General features: G+C 46.0%; 1 protein-coding gene across 1 annotated transcript in view; it reads left to right on the top strand.

Moving 5' to 3' along the window:
* HCN4 (hyperpolarization activated cyclic nucleotide-gated potassium channel 4) overlaps positions 1-15,315 on the top strand; it is a 105,473-nt gene extending 90,158 nt beyond the window's left edge. The window contains exon 9 of the mRNA XM_009895578.1: positions 13,736-15,315. Coding sequence (XP_009893880.1) covers positions 13,736-15,315 — 1,580 coding nt within the window. The remainder of the gene's footprint in view (positions 1-13,735) is intronic.
* The last annotated feature ends 2,268 nt before the right edge of the window (positions 15,316-17,583 follow it).

Here is a 17,583-nt window from a genome sequence, read left to right as displayed (position 1 = left end):
TCACAATCAGTTAAATCAACATCTTTCTCTCTCTTTCTCTCTCACACATACACATTTCTGCCCACTCCTGCTTCCATTTGTTTCCCTTTCCAAGAGTTCTTTTTGAAGAACCAAGATCTGCAATCAGAGGTTGTCAGGGCCATGCTGGTGAATTCACTAGATCTTGAATTTTAGCTCAGAATATGTAAATTCCCACAGACTCCCAGGTCAAAAACAGACCAGGCTGTGAGCCCAAAGTCCTGCAAGCAAACCCCAGTATTTCAGCAAAATGTTCTGTGGCAGAAATCATCTCTTAGCATGGGGACTCGAGTGTTTGTTAGAGTCTGACCTGGTTTTGCAGGGGTGCTGGCTAGGATATGACTGTATGGGTTATTTGTATTAATTTTTTATAAGACAGAAACTAGCAACCACGTTGATGAGGAAGAATACTCTTCATGCATAATGAAATCCAGACCATAATGCTCCTTTTTGGGGCCAGTGTTTTCCTGGTCATAGTTGACAAGCAACTGGAGAAGCAGGAATTGCTGTAGGGATTGGAAAGCCTTGGGCGCTTTCTGATCCTAGAGAGACTCTTGTGCAAAGTCATCAGCAAAACACAACCACAAAGAACCTGCCCAGCTGTCCATTAGAGTCCAACTATAAATATATTCAGTAGAAATAGCCACCTAATTGAACAAAGACATGGAACAATTGATAAAAGTCTAACCTCCCACATCCCAAATTAAAGACAATTAACCAAGAAGTATTATTGAATTGTGTGTAGCTCATAGTGAGCCATCCCAGGATGCTGTCCTGTCCTGTAGGAGACATAACCTGTGCTGCAGACATCCTTGTCTAACTAGAGAAGACCAGGATAACATTCCTTGGTCGCAGCCGGAGACATTTAACACAGAGAGATTAAGTGACTTATACAAGGTCATGCAAGAAGTCTTTGCAGAGCTGAGGACTGAGCATTTCAGAGTCCCAGTCTAACTTCTTTAGCTTCTTATTATACATCTCTTTAAACTGCATGCATTTTCATTGCTTTTCAGAATCATAAAGATCAGTGCAGGTCTGAATACAATGCAGAAGGCAAGGAGGATGAGGGTGACGGGGGGTAGGGAATAAGCTGGCATCCCAGCAAGGGGTGCAGTGTCTCTGGGGCTTTTCATGCCAGGAACATTGTATTCTGTGCATCTCATTACCTGCTGCAAATCAGAAAGTGTGACCCCTGAGGAAAAGGTTATGAGCTAAATATGTAGAGTTTGGCAAAGCCCATGCTAATGAGGCCCTAGTGTAAGTGGCAATAGTCCCATCACTTGGGTTATTTAAATTAGACTGAACAAACTGCTAAGAAAATGTAATGTCAGGCACAACCAGGGATGGGCCAGCTTGACATTATCTCAAATTCTTTGGCTTTAGAAGGTCAGTGCGGCTCAGCTTCCCAGCCTGATGCTCTCTGGGACTGTGTATACAGGCGGGCAGGGTGTCCTGTGCTCCTTGGCTTTTGCTCTGTGTGCTGCTGTACACATAGCTAAAATTCATGGAAAATTCTAAACCAGCATAAAGAACGTCACATCAATTCTTCCCCTCGGAGAAATTCCCTTCCACACACAGTTGTGAAATGTCAACATAAGGTCAGAAGGTGACACGGAGCCACTGGAATAACAGGCCCTTTGGTGCAGAGCTCTGGCATTGTCCTCCCCTCCTTTTGCCATTCTGCTGACCTGAGACAGCACCAGTCCCTGTGCCATATAAAAGGCAGAGACCTTCAGAGTCGTACATTGAAAATCCTAGTGCTGCCCCCGTTTCCCTGGCAGTCAGACTTGAGAGCTGCCTGTGCTCTCAACTTTCCATCCTCTCCTATTGCAAAATAGCATCTTCATAGCACCTCCCAACCCCGTGGTGCCCAACACTCTTCGGCTGGAATTTCCCAAAAGCGCCTAATGGAGTTATGTGCACCCTACTGAAATTGGCAGATCCCATGGAAATCCCTGTCTTTTTTTCATTTTTTCACCTTCCCCTGAAACGTGCGTCATCCATAAAGAGCAACTCAGTAGCTGTGTAACAGCATGTGATTTTTTAGGGAAGTCACAATTACTGCATTCTACTGCGACTCTCCCCGAAAGCAGAGGGATTATTCTAGAGTCCTGAAGTTAAGGAACAGCAGTTCATAGAAGCCAGGTATGAAGAGAAGCAGGACCATATATTTGGTTCCTGTTGTGTTCAGTTCAGGATCTGTACACGAGATGGAAGCAAATGGGAGCCTCTTTCCAAGTCGGTGGTGCATTCACTATCTCCCTTCTACCAGGATGACAACATGTCCTTGAGAAACCCATGCCTCGCTGAGTACACGAAATGATTCAGAGGGCTCTGTCACTATTCTGGTACCAGGGTAAGATCCATCCGGGATTGCCCCTGTGGAGTGAGGAATCAAGAGAGCGGATAGAAAAATCTCAGTCCCTCCAATCACTTGACTGGAGAGGTGTTTACAGGATTACCTGCTACACGAAGGATTTGGAAAGCGCGGTCTAAGCTTGTCTAGGTAGGAGGGAGGCAGGATGAGAATGTAAGACCTCATTCCTTGAAGCAACAGGAGCAGTAGTGGTTGACTGGAGGTGCGATGAGGCATTCACTTTGCAGAGCAAATGCAGTTTGAAAGCCTGTGGCTAGGCAGAGGGGAAGGAGAGGGGCAGATGCACCCTGATGCGCGTGCCCCCATCGCGTCCTGCTGGTAGATGGGCAGTGCAGCAGCATGAAGGGCACAGCCCCCCAGGGAGCTGTCAGCTACATTGATCGCTTGGCAAAGAGCATGTTGATGTATCCTTCTAACCTCTGTTGTTAATGGGAATTGATATTGGCATCCTGCCTGTGCCATGCATGGCTGGGGAAGAAGTTTCCCAGGTGTTTTGCACTTGCAGAGCTCTTTAAAGACTGGAAAGGATTAGTTTCTATGAATTGACTGAGGCTGGGATTCTACAAAGATTTGTGCCCCTGCTTAACTCTGCTCCCTGAGTAATTTCAGCCTCTAAGGAACTCCGCAACCTGCAGAGTATCACACGCATAACTCTCCGCAGGTTCAGGGCCTGAAGATTGAGACTCAGAAAAATTAGGCTGATCACTGATTAATGATCATTTTATCACTGATTAAATCTTCCTCTTGTTCTTGACCAAGCTATAAAATTCTTTGTAGTATTTGGGTGTTGAAATGATTTGTTCATTTCTCTAGTGAGTAATTCTTTGCCTGACAAGCATCTGTGAATCGTCCCAGTTTGTGATGTGTCAGTTAGTTACGTAAGTCTCATCATTCTGCTCCTGACTGGCTTTGAAACTGCCTTTCAGTGACCATTGAAGCTTAAAATTAGATTTTCACAAGTATTTGCACTTGTAAAACACAACCGCTCAAATGTCCATTGAAAGTAAATACAATACAGGTCGTGAATATTGTCAAATCAAAATTCACTGATGCGTTCAAAAAATATTGGGGGGCAATTATTTTCCGTTGTTTGTTATGCTGTAACAAATACCATAAATGTCTGTCATAAGGTTGCTTACTGTCCATAGCAAGGTCCCTGGTCATACACAAGGTCACTGAAGGCATATTTAAAGCCAGAGGAAGTTATTTTTTCATTTTCATCAGGACTTTTTCGCCACGTAGTTTGAAACACATCCATTTTGAATGTGTCCTGTATGTTTTGATACAAGGATCCCAGTTAACCCAGGATTAAAAGCACCTTGCATTTCTTCCAGGCATTTCAGATACTAAAAAACCAAAGACAACACGATACCCATCTCCAAATATAATTACATAATACTATTATGGTACAGAAGTGTCTGTTCAAAATATTATAGCGGTAGGCGTTTTTAAAGCTTTGTCAAATAAACAAGCCACAACAATAGCCGTTCCCAAACTTTTTGACTGGGCACCCTATTTGTCAGCTGGTGGTCACGCTTCTGCAATTGAAATCCTGTTGGGTTCGCAACCCCGCTTGTCGAGGTCATGACTAATACTCTGGGATCCGCTGCCTCCGAGGAAGGGCTGGCCTGTGGCAGGCTAGGTGAACTGTGAATGAGAAGATCTGGGATCTGTGCCAAGCTCGGCCACAGATTCCCTCTTTGTCCTTGTCATGCCTTTGCTCTGTGCCTCAGTTCTTCATCTCTTCTACAGGGAAAATAATATTAACAAAGGTGGAGCTCGGTCTCTGAGTGCTTCTCAGCTGCCTGCTCCCTCGTGGCAGGTGCCGTGCAAGATCATATGAATAAATGAAACGGACTGAAATGTGTATAAATAAAACACTATGTACTCAGCATAAATTTTACACTGAATCCACATTGTAGCCCCAAAGTTGTTTGCTGTATGCAGGTGAGTAACCCCCAAAGAGCTGCACATGTGAGATGAGCAAGCAGATTTGGTCATAAGGAGATATATATATGTATGCTTCTTATTTGAGGCTGCTGATACAGGCACAGGTGATGTAAAGATACAAGTTCCTGTTGCCCAGGTGTACAGTGATAGAGCGTGTGTGCTTCTGGAAAGCTTTATTTCAAAACCACATTGAACTCTGCCCAGTCCTTTAGGGAGGTGGAATCTTACTATCCAAGTACTGAGCAGGTGAGGGTATCAGCGGCTGACGAGATAACATAGGTTCTCCTGCGTTGTGTCCTTTCTGATCACCTGAATAACCCACAAACATAAGTGTTTATGAGGAATCAAAGTTCAAATGCCACTGTGTGTATTCTTCTGACTTGAAATCCTCTCCCATCATTTCCAACAGTACAATGTGGACATCTGAACCTGACTTTGTCAGCAGAGAGAAAAGGCATTTAGACTATGATTCATCTTCTCCTAAGGTGGCTACTAAAATGGCTTAGGTGAATCCCACCCTGGAAATGCTCTCTAGCACAGATATGCAGGGTAGGAGCTTGGACTTAAGCAGGAATTAAATATTTGAATTTCTTTTTATTTGGAAGCGAAGGCCCAGGCTAAGAGTATTTTCTGTTTAGCCTAAGGAAAGATAGCAGCAGCTCACCAGTCATGAATGAATGCAAATGACTTCAGCTTAATTAAGGTGAACTGGCAACCCTCTTCACTTGAATATGGAAGTGCCACTTCTCGTGCAACTCTAGAAGAAAATAAAGACTAAGACACTCCAACAGAAGGAACAGTGGGAGGTGGTGATGAGATCTCAGGAGACCTGTCATTGACTTTGTACATGACCTTGGTCATCTCAGTTTATCCCAACCCATGTCTACTTTGCAGGGTGCACGTTCTCTGGGAAGTTTGATCTTCTAGGCGGGAGTCACTGGTGCCACAGACGGATAGTTAGCTAGCGGGGAGACGTTAAGCAGAAATGAGAGAGCTGGGGGAGTGGTAGGATATGGAATATATTTATGCCTTATCTCCATGGGTCCCCCAAGTTCACAGATTCCTTCTACATTTAGAGAGCCATGTCCACGGCTCTTTGCTATCTCCACAAAAATAAAACATCTGTTCAGATAATGTTTTACCATTCTAACACCTTTTAAAATCATTTTCAACACCCTCTTTAATTAAATGAAGTAGGACTGGCTTACCGACCACACCTCTAGACTCAGGGGACTTTCCCTGGCCTGAAGGCAGTCCAGTAGCTATCTGCGACCAGACCACACCGCAAAGCACACAACTGACAGAAAACCAGTGCCAGAATATCCAGAGCCTTCCAGAATCTGTCCCTGTCACAGCTGTCAGCTCCAGTAGGGCACTGAGAATTGAGTGCAGGAGCTTTGGCTCCAGACACAGGCACTTCTGCCACTTGAGGAGAAGGCAGCTCTTTGGCTTCAGACTCCGGCGATAAGTAACAGCCAGGACACCGTGCTGCAGGCAGCACAGGGCATCACAAGCACTCCAGAATTATACAATTCTTACACCCGTTCATGGATATTCGCAAGCAGTTTACTCTAGATAGCTCTATATATTCCAGGGTTTTTTCTGCAAAGCTCTGTGTGATGGGCATAACTGTAAAGACCAGGGGGGAAGTGCTTAATTTATTTTAAGTTTTGTTTACCTGTCATGAGATTCATCAGATAACATTATTCACAGTGTATCGTTTGACTTAGGGCGGTTTGGCCCAGTTAAAGGTTGTGTTCTGTCTGTTAAAAGAGATGCCACGTATTTTGGAAGATCTCTGTTGGGTTTATGGGAGAGAAGTAATCAGTGGTATGCCTGAGCTGTACGGGGAGGGAGGACCTTCACTTGGAAAGACAGGGAATTGTCCATTTTAAATTTTTGAACTCATTATTTTTTCTTTTTAGGATGGTAATAAGAGAACAGATTCAGCTAACCTCTCCAGTACAATGGGGTCTACACTGATAAAATTTATTTCCTTTTCAATATGGTGTTTGGCTTTCCTGCAATAAAACCCCTGTGCACGGGTGTAACTCCACACAGGCTAGCAGAGGACAGAGCAGGGCAGAAGGAGATACTGTATTTTAAACGTGCCACCAGAGTTCAACGGGCACAGCCGTAGCAAGAGAGAAATGAAACCGCAGTATGCAGGTGGGAGCTGCCTTGTGTGCGCCGTGGCATAAGGGCACACATATGGCAACTACTGCAGAGCAGTTCATCCAGACCTGCGCATCCAATTTGTAATGTATTTAACACAGCCAGGCTCTCAGGAAAGTTTGTCTGAATTAGTTTCCAGAGCAGATTTAAGTGCACCAAACTCCTCTGTGGATGCTCTTAGAGCTCATCCAGCTGGCTTTGCTTTGCTTCCAAGAGCTACTTCGATTCTGAGCAGAGACCTTTACACAACAGTTAATACAGTTCAGTGTGGGTTAACTTATATTTGAGAGAAAATCAGGCTTGAACAGGAAAAGAGCACGTATATTGGGAGTTAAGAATGCTTTTGAAATCTCTGTATACGCGGACTCTTAAGACAGTGCAAGAGCTGGTGCAGCGAGACCTTCCAACCAATATAGTCCCAGTGCAGAAGAGTTCCCCTGGGGCAGAGAAGCAAGCTGTGGCAAACTGGCAGTTATTACGCCCAGGGCTTCTTTGCCTACAGCTGCCAGTTGCTGTATTGCCCCTCCGGGGACGATGGCAGCAAGCGGAATTACCACAGGAGACCAGCTCAGGACACAAGTAACCCATAGGCGAGGGAGGGCAAAGACCACCTTCAAGGCTGCAGTGCACTGGGAGCCCTGGGCTGCAACCAGCGATCCAAGCAGGGTGTTTAGTGCCAGTCATGAATAATAAGAAGCGAAGACCTGAAAGAAGTAACCATGTGGCAGGGGGCAGCCACTTTGACAGCAGGCCAGGGCATAAGCCAGCCTAATAAAGTGAGATTATTTCAAATATATGCAAATTCAGAAGGCAATTTAGTGACCTGAATTCTTAAACTGCAGCCAGTGGGCTTAGACAGAACTGAATAGAGAAATGAACAGAAAGTCACAGCTAATTTCCCCTGTGTCTGTGCAGAATTTTAACAACATAAGGCTAATTTTGATTATTTGATAGAAGAATTATTGTTGAGCGCTGGCTCCTTTTATGAAATTGCATGAGCCTTTCTCCTTGCTCTTTTGTGCGCTATCTGCAGTTGAGGAAAATCTGACTTTGCAATTCTTTATTAAGGGAGCAATGTCTATTTGCTTAGTTTCCATAATTTTACATACCCCGCTCCACTTCAAAGCCCGAGTAACTTTGCTATGAACTTTTAGGCTCTATTATATCTTCCTTTTTATTCCCCCTGTATTTAGCCTATTCGTTGCAGTGAGGAAAATAAGGAATTTTTAGAACCCAGAGCACTCCATTGATGATATTTATTTTTGTCTGACTATGGGAAAAAATAATATTGTGTTAGGAGTTGTACAAAGAGAAAAAAAGAGTCAGCTGTGCTATGGAGACCTTTTAGTCTTAAGTCCTGACTGTGGTCCTGCAGCTCCATTAGTTGAACAGTCCCTCGGTCCTGCTCTTGGGCACATCCAGCCAGTCTTCCCTCCACCATGTCATCACACACCACTTGCCCTGCAGAAACCCAAGGCAGCTTCTCTCTCCTCTCTAGGAAAATATGAACCGGCAAGTGTGCCCAGGTGGCCAAGAAGGCCAACGGCATCCTAGCCTCTATCAGGAATAGTGTGGCCAGCAGGACTAGGGAAGTGATCAGCCCCCTGTACTCGGCACTGGTGAGACCCCACCTCGAGTGCTGTGTTCGGTTTTGGGCCCCTCACTACAAGAAGGACATTGAGGTGTTGGAGCGTGTCCAGAGAAGGGCAACAGAGCTGGTGAGGGGTCTGGAGGACAAGTCTTATGAGGAACGACTGAGGGAACTGGGGGTGTTCAGCCTGGAGAAGAGGAGGCTGAGGGGAGCCCTTCTCGCTCTCTACAACTACCTGAAAGGAGGTTGTGGAGAGGTGGGGGCTGACCTCTTCTCCCTGGTGACAAGTGATAGGACGAGAGGAAATGGATGCAAGTTATGTCAGATGAGGTTTAGATTGGATATTAGGAAATTTTTTTTCACGGAAAGGGTTATCAAACATTGGAAGAGGCTGCCCAGGGAGGGGGTGGATTCTCCATCCCTGGAGGTGTTTAAAAAAGGGTAGATGTGGTACTTGGGGACGTGGTGTTGTCAGGGTAGGTTGATGGTTGGACTTGATGATCTTAAAGGTCCCTTCCACCCTCAGCGATTCTATGATTCTATGATAAGAGGCCTCCAGCTACCTCAAAGTAAGGAAGGGTAGGGAGTTGGTGCCTGAGGTGGTTGCGGGTGGCTCCTACGCTAGCTCCATGGCATCCCGGTGAATTTGTATAGTGCTTTTGGGTTTAGGAGAGATGCTTGAGTGGATTGTTTATCTTAGTACCTTAGACTTTGCTCACCACTTTAATTTCTGTGGGATAAACAGCACAGAAGGAGAAACTCTAACATAAGCCTCCTGTGCTTCAGTGATTAGATTGAAGGGGAAACAGAAGTCCCTTTTCCTCTCTCCTAATGAAGCTTCTCACTGGCTTAGCAAGAACACAGGAGTCCATTGCGGTTCACTGAGTGTAGCTGTGAGCTGCAGAGCATCATTTCAATTAGGGTTACAGAGAGCCAAACTAATCAGCCTTTCAGTCCTTTGATTGCTGTCTTTTTTGCTCTCCTTTTGAGGCAGGTGCTGTGACAATAAATCCAGGGCAGGAAAAAAAAATTTGAAACTGAAGCAATTTCATAAATAAGATGAGGGGGAGAAATAATCTCAGAGCCGCCGGCCCAAGCAAACTTGCTCCTACTGCCTCGTTCCACCGTCGGCTTATGTTTCATGCAGGACCTTAGTCAGACCTGCCAGGAAAATGTCTTGGTCCCACCAGGACTCTGCTATGGGCCTCTTCTCATCTGGCGATGGCTGGAAGGAGGATTTGCTCCAGAAGCAACTAATAAGGCTTACGTTGGTGTGTGGAAACATCATGTAAATGATGCAATTAATTAGATGGTGGAACCAATTCATTTTTCAGTTTGCCAACCAAGTACAATTTTGAAAAATGATTTTGAAAAATTCCTCTCCCCTTCAATAATTGAAAGAACATTGTCAGTAATTTTTTAAATGTTCTGAAGCAGAAATTTGAGACTTTCTTGGCAAAGCAGAAAAGAAAAATTTGATCCAATGAAACAGTTGATACATTCAAGTTGGGCTTAGGAAAACAGTAAAGTGTAATGTAATTTTAAAGGAAAACTGAAACGTTCTGTTTTAAAAACTAAAAAAATAATAATTCCAACCTTTTTGCTGGGACTATTTTATCAATTTGACACAAATTTAAGGAGCCATTTCCAGTATATAGTATGCATGTTTGGAAAATGTTAGCATATTCTCTATTTAGTGCTCTGCCAAGGAAACCAGAGTCCGCTGTTCAGCTCTTTCTGTGTCGTCAAGAACTCCGGTTATGAAAACATCAGTCCCCTCAATTCATCTGTGCAGCTCTGATTAACATCGCTATGGGTTCTCATTTGAATTGAGGGCAGCATTGGAAATTGCGGGCTATTCAAGCGCAGACACGCAAATCAGAAGCCAAAGACAGGTGACATGGAATTAAAAGAGTGAGATGAGGTGTAATGATGGAAACACAGCGCGGCGGCTGGTATTGAGCTTTTTGGAAAGCTGCACTAGCAACATCTGCTGTTTCTCCTTTTCTACCCCTCACCATTCCTCCTCAGCCGCGTTTTGCTACTGTCTGTTATCAAGAAAGCAAATGTGGTAAGGCAGCTTTTTTGCCTGTCTGCTTTGAACTCAGCACGCCGTCTCCCATCCACATCCTGACCTTGCAGTTGCGCGAGATAGCTACAGCTTCCCCATGCTGGGATTTGTACCTTCAACTCCAGAAAGAGCATGATTACAAACCTGCAGCCCGAATCCCTCTTTAACTCAAGTGCGCTGGCCAGATCCTCTCTTACCTGTCAATTTTATTTAGAGAGGTTGTTCCTTCTCTCCAGACTTGGAGCAGTTAGTATTTCTGTTTCTGTTTAAGCAGCTCTTTGTGATCTCATTTGTTTGTGAGCACGTGCGTGATTCCAGTAGATACCAGGTGGAAATTACTGTCTGTGTGTGTGCAGTGTGACCCTCTGCGCCATTCACTCCCTTTCACTGTATGTTCACTGCAAAAATGCTCTTAAGTTTAAAGGTGACAGTCTCGCTCCCTCCGGTGGGCCTGGCTACGTGAACGGCAGGTAGAACCAGGATCTGGCTGGTCAGGCGATGACCAGTGCTGCCTAGTCCAGTCCGGTATACAATGACGCAGACATTATATACGTATCCTACACACGGACTTCCAGTGCAGACAAGCTCTTCACCCCCTGTAATGGCATTAGCAGCTCAGAACGCTGTTTACCTTCAGGACTGCATCCTTCCAGTGCTGGTGTCTTTCTCCAAGGTGAGAAAAGAAAGGCCAGTCCATATGCCTTACTGCTTCTTTTTTTTTGGAGGCAGTGATTAGCAGGAGGTAAAACACAAAAGCATTAAGCATCCCAGAGCTTAATATGGACAGACACGTCCCAGACGCGCCAGCTGCAGATCCAGAATCTAAACTCTGTCAGCATTTTAGTGGTTTGGTTTTATGGTGTTCAGCCCACGGTACCTGCAAGCCGTACCCGCTCTGGACAATTGCATAGCACTCTGGCAGAGCACTCAGTTGCCACACCTCATCCTTTACGGAGAGATAAACGCTTGATTTAAAAAAGTACAGTGAAGGCAAAATGCTTAGCATGTTCTTCCAATGCTTAACTGCAATTACAGTTAGATTGCTCCTTCTTTTTTTTCTGGGCTTGTCTAAAATCACTGCATCTCCTGAGTCCTTCTGGAACCGAAGGGAATGGTTCTTGGCAGCTTCCTTCATCTGTAAAGTTCCCTATAAATCAGTATCGTCACCTCTTCTCTGAGAGAAGCTGAATATGCTGTACTTATTCACTGATGTTTTTCAAGCCCGATTCTTGTGGATATTTTCTGTACTTTTTCATGCTTTGCAGCTAGACACTAGAACTAAAACATCATACTGCATGCCTTCCTAGCATTTTATGTGTTTGTGGCTGGTATTTCTCTTTCTTACACTTTGTAACTTCCTTCTTAGTTGTGCAACACTTACTTCACCCTTTTCTGGTGGTAGATTTGGAACTCAGCTCACTATATCCAAGACTCCACCATTTCAGAGTTCCTACCAGGATACCAGCTACACTCTTCAGAGTGTCATTCAAGTTCTTTGCTGCCAGATAGTTGATTTTACATTTGACTAGAGTAAGAGGCATGTCCTTAAACTCGACTCTTTTATCTATTACATAGATAAAAGATACACCATATAGTAAAAAGACCCCAACAATCTGGATGTCATCTATGCACAGAGGTGTACCCACATCTGTACACAAAGAACTGAGATCTGACTGATTGAAAGGAAATTCCTCTGGAATCTCACTGGGAACAGTCCCCAACATGGCAGTCCACTTTTAACCATTCCTTCTTGGAAACTATCAGCTGACCAATTTAAACTAGAATGCCATATGAGACAAATTAAATATCATATTGTAGTCTTAGTGGATAATATCAACAGATGACTTATCTTGAGAGTTGTGATTTCATGAAAGCGTGGAGACGAGTTTAATGGACAAGCCCTTGTTTGGAGGAGACTTAATTGACATGAGCTGTGCTGCCAGCCTTTAATTCTCAAAGCATGACATGATTTGGGGGTTAAAATACAGAAAAAGAGGCCCTCCTGCATCCAGGCCTCCATTCCATACCTGCCACTATCTCATGCTTTGAAAATCCACAGCAACTGGCAAGATGCTGTCTGTTTGCCCTGGTCCTGCACAGGAACTAGAAGTGATCAGACAGAAACCAGCAGAAGTGACATTTGAATCAGGGCAGAGGTTTGCTAATGGGTGCAGGGCCTGAGGATACATTTGGTTCAGGAGGAGGGTTAATACAGCTTTTGATCTGATCCAAACTGGCTGGTGCCTCATCTAGAGGTGACCCTTCTACACTCGCCCCCTGAGCTTCAGCTACAAAATGAGCTGTGTACAGGCACGCAACCAGAGGGCCAGGTAGGCATATGCACGCACGCAGACACGCACACACACCCAGAACTTACTAGGCTGAACCCTTCAAATCCAAACAAAAGTGAAAAGGAAGCCCATAGGGAGGTGCTCTCATCAATTCAAACTGGCATATGTTGTCAGGATAGAGGACCCTTGAAAAGGCAAGAACAAGGATCTAATTCACACCAATTTTGTAAGAAGATCATTCAAATCAGCATATCCCAGCTCATTATAAATCAATGCTGGCACAGGTACCGATTTGCGTGCTGTTAGGAGAACAGAGATACGAAAGCCGTTATGCAGAGAGCCTGCCACATCAGAAACCCTCTCCTTTGAGAAGGCATTTGTGCTCTGGTGAACGGGCATCACTGGCAGCATCTCATCCTCCTGCGTTGAATGGTTCTGTCCTTCACTCCAGGAGAGTGCAGCCCTTCGGTGCCAGGTGCACTCTCAGGCCAGACAAACTCATTACGCCACATTTTCCAGCCCATTGAAAAGGCAAAGCGCTGAGCTAATATTTTGCTGCAGGCGAGGAAGTCCAGCTGGAACATGACGTTTGCTGCCCTGCGGTTTCCTTATAGTTGGGGCTAGAAGGGCATGGCCAAGTAAGATGGTAGCTGCAGCATGTCTGAGGGCTCTTACTTGGGCCAGCTGAGCCTTTCCAGCACGCAAAGTCCTTCTGTCCCTTATTCAGGGAGAATTGCCTTTCCACTAGAAACACGTATTTGACTTTGGAGTGAACAAGTTGCATAAGACAGATGAGGAAAAGGTGTCACTGGAGAGTCGCTGAAGACTCAGGAGACTTCACTAGACTTACATTTCTGAGGTTTTCCTTTGCAAACAAAGAAAAATTACAGCCTTTGGTTTTATCCTCTTTTTCTACTGGAAGTTCAGATTATGAGATGCAAAAGGAGAGTCTTCCAGATTTATAAGCTTTGCTACCAGTTTGCCACACTTGCCAAAAGCGGCTTTACTGTCTAACTAAGAACATGTGTCCTGTCGGGCACATTTTTATGGGATCTTGAGGTTTCTTGATCATACCACAAAAGCAGAAGATGTGACGTTTGTCACCGTGTTGCTGGAGCACAGAGACTGTACACAGATCCCATAATGACAGTGGAGGGGAGACAGTGCCAGCAGCACGAGGAAAGTCTGGCAGGAAGCTTTGAGGAAGCCTCCCATGCTTTGACATATCAGAATGACTCTTTCTCTCTTCCCTTTCTCTACAGGCAAGAAAAATTCCATTCTGCTGCATAAAGTCCAGCATGACCTCAATTCGGGTGTTTTCAACTACCAAGAGAATGAGATCATCCAGCAGATTGTGCAGCACGACAGAGAGATGGCACACTGTGCTCACAATGTCCAGGCTGCCGCCGCCGCCGCTGCCGCTGCCGCATCCACACCCACCCCTGTCATCTGGACTCCACTGATCCAGGCACCCCTGCAAGCTGCAGCAGCCACCACTTCTGTCGCTATAGCTCTGACCCACCACCCACGCCTCCCGACAGCCATCTTCCGTCCTCCGGTGTCCGTCTTGGGTTCCCTGGGACAGCAATCCAACCAGACTCCGAGACAGCTGAAAAGGCTTCAGTCTCTAATCCCGTCGACTGGGCCTTCTGCTGTTGGCTCTCCCTCCAGTACTCCATCCCAGCTGCATACACCAGGAGCCGAAACCCCTTCGTCCTCTTCCTTCCACATCCAGCAGCTTGCAGGATTCTCAGCTGCCGCCGGCTTAGGCCAGTTCCAGGTGGGATCCCCTCCAGGTGGCTCAAGCCAGCCGGGCTTGAGCAGCGCGTCCTCGGTGGGACTGAGCCAGTTCCAACAGGCACCTTCTGGATCACCCTTAGGTACAGCTCAGCCCGTACAGCAGCAGCAGCAGCAGCAGCAGCAGCAGCAGCCAGCCCTTTCCAGCAGTGGATTTGGGCACTTCCAGCAAGCCACAACTAGCTCCCCATCAACATCACTCACCCAGCTCTCATCAAACTCACCCCCCAGTCTTCTCAACCAGTTCCAGCCCACCACAAGACCACTGCAGGGGGGACAGTTACAGCAGCTCTCGGGCAGTGGAACTTTGGGGGGAATGAATCACTTCCAAGCCCCTCCTTCTTCCAACTCTCCATCCTCCAGCCTAAGCCAGCTGGCACAGGCCTCTGGTGGGCCGTCCTCAGGCCTGTGCCAAACACATCCAAGTGCATTAGGATCTTTAACTGGAACGATAGCCCAGCTCCACCAAGAACGGCCACCTTTTGCCTCCATGTCTCCGCTACAACAGTCTGGTGTCGCCTCTCCCTGTTATACCCCTTCTGGCCTTAGTCCTCCTAGTCAGAGCCCAGTGACAACAAGAACTTTTCAATGTGGCCCTTCTGGGGCCTCAGGCTCTCACGGATCTCTGCTCCTGCCTCAGACCGCCAGCCCGCCTCCGCAGATCCTGCAGTCCAAGAGCACGCCGCCTGTGCCACCGGGACGCCTGAACCAGGACATCAAGTTGATTTCTGCTTCCCAGCCATCTTTGCCCCAAGAGCTGGCTCAGACACTGAGCCAAAGTTCTCCTCATTCCTCTAGAGAATCTGTTTCCAGCTTCTCTCCTTTTCCTGGTGGAGGGACTGGACTTCTCGGGAAGCCTTGTAGCTCAATTCCCGGGCGTGTGACTTTACCACGTCAGATGTCCTCAGGTTCTTTACCACATCCGCTGGTGTTTGGGGCCAGCGCTGCAGGCGCCTCTTCTCTGACTGCTGGTGGGCGGAAAGAATCCATAGCGCTCACGGGGGATCTGGAACCTGTCAGATCCAAACTGCCCTCCAATTTGTGAGGACTCCTTCTGAGAGCTGGTTATGTCAGCCGTGCAATTCAGTTCCTGATTAGTCTTTCATGAATCATTTTTTCCTTTTCTTTCCCCCCCGCCTCTTTTTTTCTCCATTTCTTTTGTTTAGGTTTAACTGTGATTAGAAACAAACAAAAAAACACACACACACAAAAAAAAAACAACAAAAAAAGAAGATAACCAGGTATTCTTAGAGCTATAGATTTTTGGTCACTTGATTTTATAGAATATTTTAATACATGGAACAAAAGGATATGAGCAAATTTAATCCAACGAGGTAACGCACAGACAAGGTGTGTGCCTGAGCTGGAACATGTGAATGATCAGCCATAGAAGCCACCAAAAAAGGTTTGCCTGTTGAGACAAAGATCCGAGGTTGACATGGGCCGTAAAAAGGAACATCAGGTCAGGCCTGTAGCTGGTGTTTTTAGAACAGCTCTGCTTGGCCTCAGCTTTGCATCGCGTTGTACCAGCTGTGAACCTGGCTCACAGCACCTAGTTATGGGGGGACTTGGATGGCTCACTGTGCACACCAGAAAGTTTCACTTCCTCCCAGGTTTTCTCCTGTGATCAGCAGGTTGCAGAGGAAGCAAGATGAGTTTCATTAATGCAGTCCCCTCTAGGGGTTTCAGAAGGGCTGAGTTTTTGTTTGGACTCCATCTGAAGGTGACCAGGAGATGGACGGGCCTGACTTCAGATGCTTGTTTCTTTCATATTCCACCGATGCTGTAGTGGGAACGAGAAGCAATCCCTTGTAAGTCACAAGGAGGGCAGTGAATATCCCCTCTGCATTTTTGTAGGCGTCGTGGATGTGGGTTATGGGAGAAGTCCTCTCTCTCTGCCAGCATGCCAGGCAGCTGGCCTCAGCCAGCAGAAGAGCCCAAGCTTCAACCTTTCCATGGTCTGGAAAGCGTCTGTGCTGCCTTCTAGGTTGGGGCATGCAAAGCAAGGGGAGGGATGAAGAAAGAGGCAGCACTTGAACCTTCTTCCCTCTCGTTTTAATGTCTCAGTGTCCATGGGCTGACTGCTTTGAAGAGAATTGGATAGAAAAAGATGCAAGTGGGGTGCAGTCACCCCAGCCCTCTTCCTCCTTAGCCCAGGGAAGTTTGAGCTTTGAGGCACCAAGAGTAATACTGGTGCCAAGCCAAGAACCCTCCAGATTTGCAACTATTTTTAGCCCATTAAACCAGATTAGACCAGAAATTTGGCCAGCCATGGTCCATGCTTCTCCTCTGATGGGGGAATTGAAATCGTTTGCTTGATTTCACCAGCAATAACAGCCTGCACCCGACTGGCTTTGGTCTCGCCCTGCAGTCGCAGCATCACTGGACACACCTGGGGCCGGGCAGGCACCCTGAGCTGGACTTTTTGGGCTCCCCTGATTTAAGGCAGTCAGAGCAGGATGAAGACAGTAAGGGGCTATTGGGTGCACAAAGCTACAGCCTTTACCTCTAGAGCAAGTGTCTCCTTTCCTTTTACTTCGATCCTTTCTTTCTCTTTTGGTTTTTGGTTTTGTTTTTTTTTTTTTCTTAGGCCAAGAGGTGTCTCCGGCCACCTCACTGTAAAGAGTCAGGTGCTCAACTTTTCTAACACTCGTTGGAAACCCACGTCCAGCCTCCCTCTTTCCAGCTACCGTGGAGTCCCTCCAGCCCTCAGAGGGAAAGCAGGACTTCATGCAGCAGTGCCAAAAAACTTACTATTATCACAGTAATGATACAGGTTCATATAACTCCTTCTCTTACCTCCTCCCACCCTCAACTCTCTCCCAAAACACGGGCTGACAGTTGGTTTTTTATTTATACCGAATTGTTTGCAAAACTCTTTACATGTGCCTGTATCTTGAATGTTGCTGCAAGCATTCCTGGGCACTCCTGCTTCAACGTGCTTTGGTGGCTCAGAATTCAGATGTAATCAGCTTTGGTCTTCCTTAAAGGGTCAGGGGAACTCTAGAAATGTTTTTTCTACTAGCTACATACAAACTATATATGTGTGAGTGTGTGTGGTGGGAGGGGTGCATGTGTGTGTGTGTGTGTGTGTGTGTATAGATTTTATATATATATCTATATATACACACATGCTTTTATATATATAGTATACAGTTATACACATATGTAGTCTATTTATGCACATGTGTAAGCACGCACACACACACACATATATTTATATATATATATCTCCTAGTTTTAAAATACATGTCAGTTTTGACCCTCCTGTGGGAGTGATTGGCGGGTGATAATTATAATATATAGATCCTGC

The sequence above is a fragment of the Charadrius vociferus genome, unplaced genomic scaffold (genome assembly GCF_000708025.1).
Source record: "Charadrius vociferus isolate BGI_N301 unplaced genomic scaffold, ASM70802v2 scaffold132, whole genome shotgun sequence".
Lineage (NCBI taxonomy): Eukaryota > Metazoa > Chordata > Aves > Charadriiformes > Charadriidae > Charadrius > Charadrius vociferus.
This window is presented reverse-complemented; position numbering and strand designations above follow the sequence as displayed.